This window comes from Chelon labrosus, assembly GCF_963514085.1.
Source record: "Chelon labrosus genome assembly, chromosome: 1".
Lineage (NCBI taxonomy): Eukaryota > Metazoa > Chordata > Actinopteri > Mugiliformes > Mugilidae > Chelon > Chelon labrosus.
The window spans coordinates 28,082,031-28,092,881 of NC_140337.1; the positions used below are offsets into that span (position 1 = coordinate 28,082,031).

General features: G+C 39.1%; 1 protein-coding gene across 1 annotated transcript; it reads left to right on the forward strand.

The window, feature by feature from the left end:
- Positions 1 to 510: 510 nt before the first annotated feature.
- On the forward strand, positions 511 to 10,284 carry LOC311492149 (protein-glutamine gamma-glutamyltransferase 2-like; the record flags this gene model as incomplete). The annotated part of the gene is made up of 15 exons (XM_084550333.1): positions 511 to 574; positions 3,837 to 4,004; positions 4,431 to 4,682; positions 4,933 to 5,051; positions 6,170 to 6,298; positions 6,375 to 6,552; positions 6,639 to 6,762; positions 7,028 to 7,137; positions 7,423 to 7,538; positions 7,752 to 7,878; positions 8,059 to 8,174; positions 8,553 to 8,724; positions 8,838 to 9,064; positions 9,532 to 9,665; positions 10,035 to 10,284. 15 exons carry the CDS (start codon positions 511 to 513, stop codon positions 10,183 to 10,185), a joined length of 2,187 nt encoding a protein of 728 aa, XP_084406459.1. The 3' UTR covers positions 10,186 to 10,284.
- Between the last annotated feature and the right edge of the window lie 567 nt (positions 10,285 to 10,851).

The window sequence follows — 10,851 nt, forward strand, 5'->3', positions numbered from 1 at the left end:
GTGTTGCCCACTATATAAATATATATGTGTCCAAATTAAAAAACAAAAGTATTTATTTATTTGTTTTAATTAATGTCAATGTATTAAAAAAGAAAACTTATATAGTTGTTTTGTATGATATTTGATACTTTATAGCATTTAGTGGCTCGGTAACAACACCTATTAGGCATTTGTGGTAGTGCTCTGGATCGGCTCAGGTCTTATCTGGCAGACAGGACTATGCGTGTAAGCCTTGGTGGTTCTGAGTCCTGCTCAGCTCCGCTGTCATATGGGGTTACACAGGGTTCAATTTTAGGGCCCCTGCTTTTTTCACTGTATCTGCTGCCTCTGGGGTCCATCCTAAGAAAGCATGGCATTCCCTTTCATTGTTATGCTGACGATAGTCAGATATATATGCCACTAAAGAAGAAGGATGCCTTCTCGCTCAAACCACTCCTGTTGTGTCTTGAAGACGTTAAAACCTGGATGACCTTAAACTTTTTAAATTTCAATGAAATTAAAACAGAAGTGATGGTGTTTGATCCTAGTGGGATCTGTGACCCTTACCCTTTTGACTTGAGCTTCAAGATGGACAGTGATTTTAAATTGGATCAGCAAATGGTTAAGGTTAAGTCCAGCTTTTTTCACCTTAGGCGGTTGGCAAATGTTAAGCCCTTCCTTACACTTTGAGACAGTAATCCATGCCTTCATCACATCCCGGCTGGATTACTGTAACGGATTTCATTTAGGGGTCAGCCAGTCCACTCCACCTTACCTCTCTGAGCTTCTTCATCCTTATACTTCTGCTCGGTGTCTCAGGTCAGCTGACCAGCTGCTGCTTGAGGTGCCAAGGTCTAAAACGGAAGCTCAGAGGGGACAGAGCTTTCTCTGTTGCTGCTCCCAAATTGTGGAATGACCTACCACTCCACATCAGACAAGCCCCCTCACTGTCCTTTTTTAAAACTTGTCTTAAAACCCTTTACCTCAGCATGAGACTCTATTTTTTTCTGCTTTTGTTTAGTGCTTTTATTGTTTTATTGTTTTTATTGTTGTTATTGTTTTTAGTGTTTTATTGTTTTTAGTGTTTTATTGCTTTTTATTATTTTTTAATATTTGTATTGTTTTTAATAGTTTGTCTCACCAATGTACAGCACTTTGTTTCAGCTGTGGTTGTTTTTAAAGTGCTTTATAAATAAAGTTGAGTTGAGTTCAGAATTTACGGCAATTTACTGACCACAATTTAATTTTTAGAAAAAAATTGGGAAAAAAAAATACGTATAAATTAGGGGTGGGACTCGATTTAAAAAATGGATCTAATTAATTAGAGGCTTTGTAATGAATTAATCTTGATTAATCACATTTTAATGGCATAACAATATTTGCCCCAAAAAGCAACATTTTTCAATCTAAAATGGATTTTAGTGGACGACTGAATCAAGTAATAGACACAGACATGAATATTGTAAACTCAAGCTCTTTTAATGTCTGGAAAAATGCATTTGATTGCATTTCAATTCAAACCTGAAGAAAAAGAAAGAAAATATCCCTGGCCAACAATGAACAGATGCCGTTTTAAGTACTTTAAGCACTTTTTCAAAACAGTATTGATTTTAAATGGTTATAAAATAAACAAACATCCTGATTTACTTTAAGAAAATCCGTTAATCTATTTAACAGTTTCTAACTTCTGTCTGTTTTTAATTCCTTATTTTAATACTTCAATTCACAGTCAGGTCAGTAGCTGTTGGTTGTTCTTGTTTCTGTCCTTTTTAAAGGTTTAGATTAAAGAATGATCAGCTGTTTTAAAGGCGTGTCCATTAAACGTGGCTGAACCCTTGATACTGTACATCGTTGACAGTAACAGCAGGTTGTTTTGAGGATGTTGACATTTACATGAGTGTGGTGTCTAGCATTATCACTGATAGTTACGGCATGTAAAGACAGGGACCTAGATTAGTTGTGAAAATGAAAACTAGAAAACAAACAAACATGTGTTGCTCACTGTCAGTCACTTTCTCTTTTAGACTTTTTTATCTGGACCATCAAAAACCTGAGATTAGCTGGAGTCCTAACTAGACATAGTAATTTCATAGAACCAAGGTTACATTAGTAACTTTTCCTGCCAAAGGCTCCTTAATAGTAATATATACTACAAATGGTTATAAAATAAACAAACAAACAAAACAAAAAAAAACAGTTTGGGCTGCTGACATGTCTTTTTCGTGACTGGGACTGCTCCGGCATTTCTGTGCTCACTGCAACATGCTTTGCATTTAGATGGTACCATAGAGTTGAAGTGAAACGCTGCTTTTATCAAGCCTTCCATCAGGTAGTTTTTTTTTTTAAATAAAACTTGCTTTCCATCAGTCCTAGCAAAATGCTTTCATCCGATTCCTCCATTTTGGTAGCCGTTAGCTTACAGTTATTTCAGGATCCACTGCACTGACTATGTTCACTAAACACAAATATGTCAGACTTATATATAGTATTTTTACTGCACCTTAATATTTATTACTTATATTACTTTTTTACTATTTTTTTTCTATGCCTGTGACATGTAGCTGCTACAAGAGATGCTGCCAAACGGAATTTCATTGTATTCTTATATGATGACAATAAATCTTCTAAAGTTTATTGCAGACTTTATTATTCTTTAACCCAGTACAGCTGAGTGTACTGACCCTGCTGCAGAGTCATGACTGGATACTGCCCATGTTTATTAGAGATTCATGAGTTTGAACTCTGCCCTCCTGCCACAACAATTTTTATCAGAAGGAATTTTTATCACGCTAAGGAAGTTGAGATGTTGCATCAGTGTGTCAGTGTTTAAAAGGCAGGAGACTTGATGCTGGACAGTGCAGAACAGCTGACTCTTGAATCGATTCAGGACAAACAACTGCAAAGGCTGACCAGACAGCAGCAAAGAGTAAGTATGGATTATTTGTGCAAAATAACTTTTTGTTTACGGACTTTCGAAAAATGGTTCGTAAAACTGATAAAATATTTCCACCACACTGATGGGAAACAGTGAACTGATAATTTTTGATGGGAGTTTAAATACAAACGTTAGACTTTTACAGAGTAGAGTAACGAGTGCCACGAGAATAAATCTGTTATAATATATAATATGTGTTTCAGCAATGCAATTTAAAGCTGCTTAATAAAAGTCCTGATTTACTTTATGAAAATCCGTTAATCTATTTAACAGTTTCTAACTTCTGTCTGTTTTTAATTCCGTATTTTAATACTTCAATTCACAGTCAGGTCAGTAACTGTTGGTTGTTCTTGTTTCTGTCCTTTTTAAAGGTTTAGATTAAAGAATGATCAGCTGTTTTAAAGGCGTGTCCATTAAACGTGGCTGAGCCCTTGATACTGTACATCATTGACAGTAACAGCAGGTTGTTTTGAGGATGTTGACATTTACATGGGTGTGGTGTCTAGCATTATCACTGATAGTTACGGCATGTAAAGACAGGTATCTAGATTTGTTGTGAAAATGAAAACTAGAAAGCAAACAAACGTGTTGCTCGCTGTCAGTCACTTTCTCTTTTAGACTTTTTTATGGACCATCAAAAACCTGAGATTAGCTGGAATCCTAACTAGAGATAGTAATTTCATAGAACCAAGATTACATTAGTAACTTTTTCTGCCAAAGGCTCCTCAATAGTAGTATATACTACAAAACTGTCACAGGCCTGATTGTTCACAGCTCGCTTAAATACCAAAACCTGAAAACTATCTTACAGCTACTATATAAACCTGTTACAACTTTTGTTTATTTACTTTTTTTATAATTTCACTTATTACAAAATTACTAATTTGTGAGTTTGTGTTTGTTTTGTGTTTTCTTGTTACAGTGATAAAGAACGTGAACTTCCACTGCCAGGCGAATAACACCGCTCACCGCACCATTGAAATTTCTACGAAGCAGCTGATCGTGAGGCGGGGCCAGTCTTTCCTCCTGACCCTGGACACGATGCAGCCTTCCTGTTCCTGGAGCACACTCGTCCTCACCGTGGAGACAGGTAGACAGACACTGTATACAGTGAATATTGAATGCTCTGTCATTGTGCTACACAGACAGAATTTTATCAACTGGTAGATGAAAAGTTAGAGGGAAAACACATCTATTATAATCTGCACATATACTTCCATCATGTAATCCTTCTTTATTTTGTGTCTAGAGATTCGCTAACTTTTTTTTGGGACAACTTCCAGATTCTATTTCATAGGAAAACCAGAGGCAAGGAATTCATAGAACCGTAGTTACATTAGTAACCCTTGTTTCTCTGCCATACACTCAATCTATGCACAATCCAGCTGACATTTATCAATTGTCACTAGACGGAAAGTCGGGGGGGTCATCTGGGATTCTGGGACTATGTGCTGAAACAGATTTAGGCTCAAATATAAACAGGTTGGAAATGATAATTGCGTCTTTCTCACCTCAGGTTCTGCCCCATCGGAAAGTCGTGGGACGCGGTCTGAGTTCGGTAACCCGTCCCCCATGTACACCAGTGATGTCAAGGCAATATGGAAGTATGAGATGGACAAGAGAACCCCTGCAGCAAGGGGCACTGTGACCCTGTACGTGACTCCGCCAGCCGATGCTCCCGTGGGGAAGTACTCGCTGTCCGTGATGACCGACATGGAAAAGAAGACTCTGGGAACCCTAGTGGTGCTCTTCAACCCCTGGTGCTCTGGTATGGAGAAAGAAAACATTCAACACCAAAGGTGTTGCTGTAATTTAAATTCCTTTCACTTGACAGTACCAACCCTTTGAGAGGAAAACCTTAGTTTCAACTTTTCAAAACTTTTTTTTTTGTTTCAAATTATGGCACAATATGAATTCTACGAAAGACGAAGCCATTAACCTAACTATTTTGCTAACTAGCTGTTAGCACTGTTTTGTGCAGCTATAAATTATCGGTATATGTTTGGGTTTGTTTGTAGATGACTGGGTATATCTCCCTGATGAAAGGGAGCGACAAGAATATGTGATGAATGAACACGGACTCGTCTATGTTGGGGCGTCACATTGCATCAGTTCTTTGCCTTGGATCTTTGGACAGGTGAGTATCATATTTGCTTTTTACTTTGAATTATGTTGTACAAGTCTTTTGAAGGATTGATAGAAAATGAAAGATAATAAAATTGGAGCTGTCACAATTGTCACAAAGTTAGCTCACAATTAATTGTTAAGTCATTTTAATCAGTGACTTAAATGCATCATATTTAATACATGAGTTTCTGAGACCCCTGTTCCAACCACATACTCACTACATACCTGAAAAGCTGGCATTAAATACAATCGTTTACTCACTCATATAACTCTGGAGTCATTCAGAAGATATTTAGATCCGCGTATATCCATATAATGGGATTAATCTGGGCACGAAACACAGCCTCTAAATAACTCATTATCTGCCGCGAAACTCTTTAATTTGACCAATATTTTGTTATCATACACAAGCGCTATTCCCTGTTGAGTCCGGAGTTACCTGTTATCATCATCCAGGGGCCGGTAGATTGACCTACTAGCCTCTGACCTGAATGATGTTATCTCTGAGCGCCGCACACAGCCATAACAGTTGGCTTGTTTACCTGTAATTTATATGAATAGTAATTAATCTACAGACTTGGGATGATGTTAACAGGTAACTCTGGACTCAACAGCATTAGTGTATCATAACAAAATATTAGCGAAATGAACGAGTTTCACGGTAGAAAATGCGTTATTTAGAGGCTGCGTTTCGTGCCCCAGTCTATATGCATACATGGAGCTAAATATCTTCTGAACGACTCCAAATGACACCAAAGTTATATGGGTGAGTAAACGACTGCATTTTATGCCAGAAATGAAGTCCAAGTTTGTAAAAAACGGTAATTCCTCTTTAATTCATATATATCAGATTTCTCGAGGTAAACAATTTGTGGCACTGATTCTCTAATTAACTGCCCTTAAACCACAGCAGAATCAAAGGAGGCAATGAGGTGACATCATTAAAAAATCGCTAGTCAAACCTCAAATTGGAAAACAATTAGGAAACCATTGTTAATGGCACTACTTACCCTTGTAATCACACCATTTATATTTTCTAGCTACTGCCAGAATCAGTGAAACCAGGAATCCCAGCAATCCCAAACAGTGATCACTTTTGTTAGCTCTAACCTGTGTCTTCTTGTCCAGTTCGAGGAGGAAATGGTGGACATCTGTCTCAAGTTGTTGGACGTTAACCCAAAACACAACAGAGACCCGGCTAATGATGTGTCTGCTCGCTGTAACCCCATTTACGTTAGCCGTGTGGTCAGTGCCATGGTAGGACCAGAGTTTATTGAGATGATTAGTAAAATTTGTGCTGAAATGCACAAGGTAACATTTATCTCATTTATAGATCAACTGTAACGGTGATCTGGGTGTGTTACTGGGACGCTGGGATGGAGAATATCATGACGGTGTGAGCCCCACTCGGTGGACTGGCAGCCTCAGCATCCTCCAACGCTGGTTTCAAAACCACTGCCGGGCGGTCAAGTACGGACAGTGCTGGGTGTTTGCTGCTGTCATGTGCACAGGTACAAAACCTGCCTGTTTGTCAATGTGTATCTCAATGATTCCGTCAAAATCTGTTAGCGGGACTGAGAGATTTTGATGTTTGCAGTGATGCGGTTCCTCGGCATCCCATGTCGCGTCGTCACAAACTTCCAGTCGGCTCACGACACCGACAGCAACCTGACTATTGATCAGTATTTTGGCGACTCTGGAGTAGAAAAAGACAGTATCTGGTAAGATAAACTTTTAGACAGTTCATGTCCAGACAAAGGGGTGTATTTGATTTGTTGTTGGTAGGAATAGCTACTATGATCCAAGATCAGAGTGATCTCTCAACAAGCTCATTTGGCTTAGATCCCCCTGAGAGGGGGGGTCTAATGCCAACGGTGTGGGGTCCACCTCCAAAACCAGGGCTACTTACCCTCACCGATGGTCCTGTAGGTGGCTAACAGTTGACCATCGGATTGGTGTATCACAGACTTTATCTTTGCCATGCAGGAACTTCCATGTGTGGGTGGAGGGATGGATGAAGCGACCAGACCTCAAGAAGGGTGACAGCTACGATGGTTGGCAGGCGCTGGATCCCACTCCACAGGAAATAAGTGAAGGTCAATAGCGTTTATCTATGTTCAGAAACATGCCTGCTTTGTACGTCTGTGAAGGTTGTCAGTCATCCAGGTCAATATTATATCACAAAAAAAAAGTTGAAACCAGGACATGCGGGTTTCCTTGAAGACGTTTTATCAAAGCTATGGGGGAGGGTCCTTTAACTAAGAGATAGTTTAACTAAACAGATTGATAACTGGTTCCACTGAGGATTGAACCCAAGACCTTCTGCATGTAAAGCAGGCATGATAATCACTACACCTTGAACTCTGGGTTTCTTGCCTCAGGTACATTCTGCTGTGGTCCAGCTCCTGTTAAGGCCATCCTCCAGGGTGACACTGACCTCAAGTATGACGTGCCCTTTGTCTTTGCTGAGGTCAACGCAGACATTGTCAAGTGGATGGTCAGTACCAATGCGCCCCTGTAGCTTCCTAAAGTCTTTCCTTGTCTTCTCCTAGAGTCAACTGGATTTAGTCCAATAAATCTTTCTGTCAAAGTTAATGTAGTATCTGGAAAAAGCTGATGACACCTGGCTTAATGGTGATATTTTTCCTCCTAAGATTCTTCCAGTGATTGTGGCTAAAGAGCAATGACCTTCCTTTCTTCTTGTTCTCAGATCTGTGCTGATGGTTCAAAGAGGAAAATGTCCTCTGACACCAGGAACGTTGGTCAGAACATCTCTACCAAGGCTGTGGGCTCCTACAGCAGAGAGGATATCACAAACAGCTACAAACACAGAGAAGGTAAAGATGTTAATGAACAACAGCCTGTAAACCCGCTTTAGGTAATGAAGGATCGAAACCCAACCATGTAGCCAGACACCACCAACACCATCCAGAATACCACAGCGGCCATTGATAACCACAGATTTAGGTGTTAATTGTGATTCTGAACTCAAATTAAACTGAATATATTCCCAACAGGTAGCTCAATGGAGAGGACGGTGTTCAACCGAGCAGTCAAAAAAGTGAAATCAAAGGATGACGAAGACGCTCAAGGTGGACAGGAGCCAGTGAAGGTGGAGATGAAAATCAAAGAGGTAAAACCCAAATGGGAACAAGAGCTAGCTTCAAATAAATGTCTACAGCTTGAAGGTATTCCTTCAGATATTTTCAGAGCTTGTCCAAACAATTTTTGTCAGCAAGATGTATAGGACTCAGCATCAAACCTTTTTGGTACTGAGCTAAACATCAGCAATGCTAACACATCCACGATGTCCAAAGCATTTAAGGCAAATGATCCAGTAACAGATATTTAGATTCATATTAGGTCAAATCAAATGACAGTATAGAAAAGAAAGTGTTGGTATCAAAAGTCCAGTTATTTACAATCATTTCAGTAACTAACAGCTGTTGCAAAAATCATGACAGAAATAAAGGTCCAAGTCGTTGTGACTCGCTTTCTTGTCCCACACCAGGAGTCCTGTGAGCAAAACGGCCAGGATGTTAACCTGAAGCTCCGGTTGTGCAGTAAAGATTTCACCAGGACGATGTTCATCCGTGTCAATGCCCAAGCCATGCGGTACAACGGCATACCGGCACGCAACATACTGAGCACAGTGCAAGAGAAGACGCTGCTGTCTGGACAAGGTCTGCTGTGGTATTATTCTTTCTCCGTATTGGCTGAAACATGCCCATAATGAAATCCAGATGTTACTCAGGCTTAAAAAGCTCCGTAAATCACATAAAGAAATTTTACTAAGATTTTAAAATAGTTTCCTGTCCAGAATCCACACTTAATTTTTCACTTCCCTTTGTCTCCGTGTGTCCTGCAGCCGTGACCATACCTATCCAGATTCCATTCTCAGTCTACGGTAAAGGCATGATAGGCTGCGACAGCATGAAGGTTTCAGCCATGGCCATCGACAGCGACGGCGTCTATGAGACCGAGATGGACATCGTCCTGCAGGATCCTTCCATCTCCATGAAGGTCAGTAAAATCCATCAGCTAATTAAAGTTTCTCTCTTTAATGTAGAGAAATCCAACCTAAGAGTACAATCAGTCATCAGCCCATATCTGCAACAACAATGGCTGAATGTGTTGAATGGAAAATTGCTGCAACAAAGCAGAAACTAAGAGCTAAGGATCTACAGTCATTCCGCTGTGTTAGATTGTATAATTTATAATGCTCCTCTAGATCTGATTGAAAATGCCTTCTAATCAGATCAGTCTGTTCTGTCGTTAAATCCAATGATTAGACGAATACTAGTGTTTATTGAAACAGTAGCAAATGTATAAAAATGATTATTCATCAAAGAATTGGACAATTAAATTTTGGTCCGATTGTGGTGCTATGGACATTCAATGCTGTTTATAGAGATAAAAATAACTTGTTGATGTACAGTGATGAGTGTATGAAGTGATGAGTGTAGTAAATAAATGTTCTGCTGTTTCAGGTTTTGGGTCCAGTCCACGTGAACCGTCCAATGACTCTGGAGGTAGAATTTAAAAACCCGCTCAACGAGACGCTGAGGTACTGCTCTCTGACCGTCATCGGATGTGGCCTTTTCCATTCGGACTACGTAGAGAGGTCAGTGTTCAGACTAACTATCACCTCTTATTTCATATCCACACCTTTATTTATCCAGTTGATCCAGAGGTATTTTATTTCCAGATGCTATTTCTATGTGTAACAGGAATAAGTGGTTACAGAAGATGAATGAATGAATGAATTCTATGTGTGTCTTTCGGTGTTCTTTGCTAGGAAATAGTTCCAGCACACTTCCTGTTTGTATAAAGCTGTGTTAATAGTGCTAAGATGTGTTAGTGGATTTTTGTTGCATTTGAATGGCACTAAGCTAGCTGCAGTGCAAAGCTAAGCTAATCAAAAACTGGAAAACAAGTCGGACCATAACATTTGAGGTAAAACATGTCTTCCAATGCATCTTTGTGTTACCAGTGACATCAAAGAGATGGGGCCAAACACCACGATAAAGCTTCAGATCACTACAACCCCCTACAAGGTCGGACCAAAGATGGTGGTGGCTGACTTTGACTGCAGTGCCTTCAGGGACGTGAAGGGCAGCTGCATTGTCGACGTCAAACCATGATTCTCCACACAACATTTACAGGATCCAGAGAGCATTTGGAATCTCTCATTATGACTGAAATAAGACGGATAATCATTATAATAATCATTATTATTATTAATCATGTGGTGGAGGACGATATTTTTCCTGGAGATAATTATTTAAACATTTTGAATTTGGAAATTAATCGACAATTGTTTTTAATTGCAAAGAATCAGTTTAGGTTCTCTATTTGCAAAGAGTTTGGATGGTTGTGGTGAACTGTGCAATTGTATTTTCTGACATTTTACTGGCATTTATCTTATTTGTAGGAAATGAATTAATTAATTATTGTGATGACTTCATATTATCATATTGTCTTTGGCGACCCCTGTGGCGATAAGTGCAAACTACAGATGTTGCCTCATTCGACATGAAAGCGATTTTATTTAAAGAGAAATCTTTGAAACTACGGCAGTAACTAATGAATAATAACGTACAGCTGATGAGAAAACCCTGATTTGACATAAGTAATTCATTTTTCACAGTAAAAATATTAAATACTTTGTATGTGTAAAATCACGATTGTAATTGTAGAAATAAGAAATCTGAAGAAAAGTTATTTGGTGGTGAATTAAATTATGTGTGATGAAAAATGTCTTTAAAAACATCCAAATAAAGATTCACAGGTGGGAATTAAAATATATA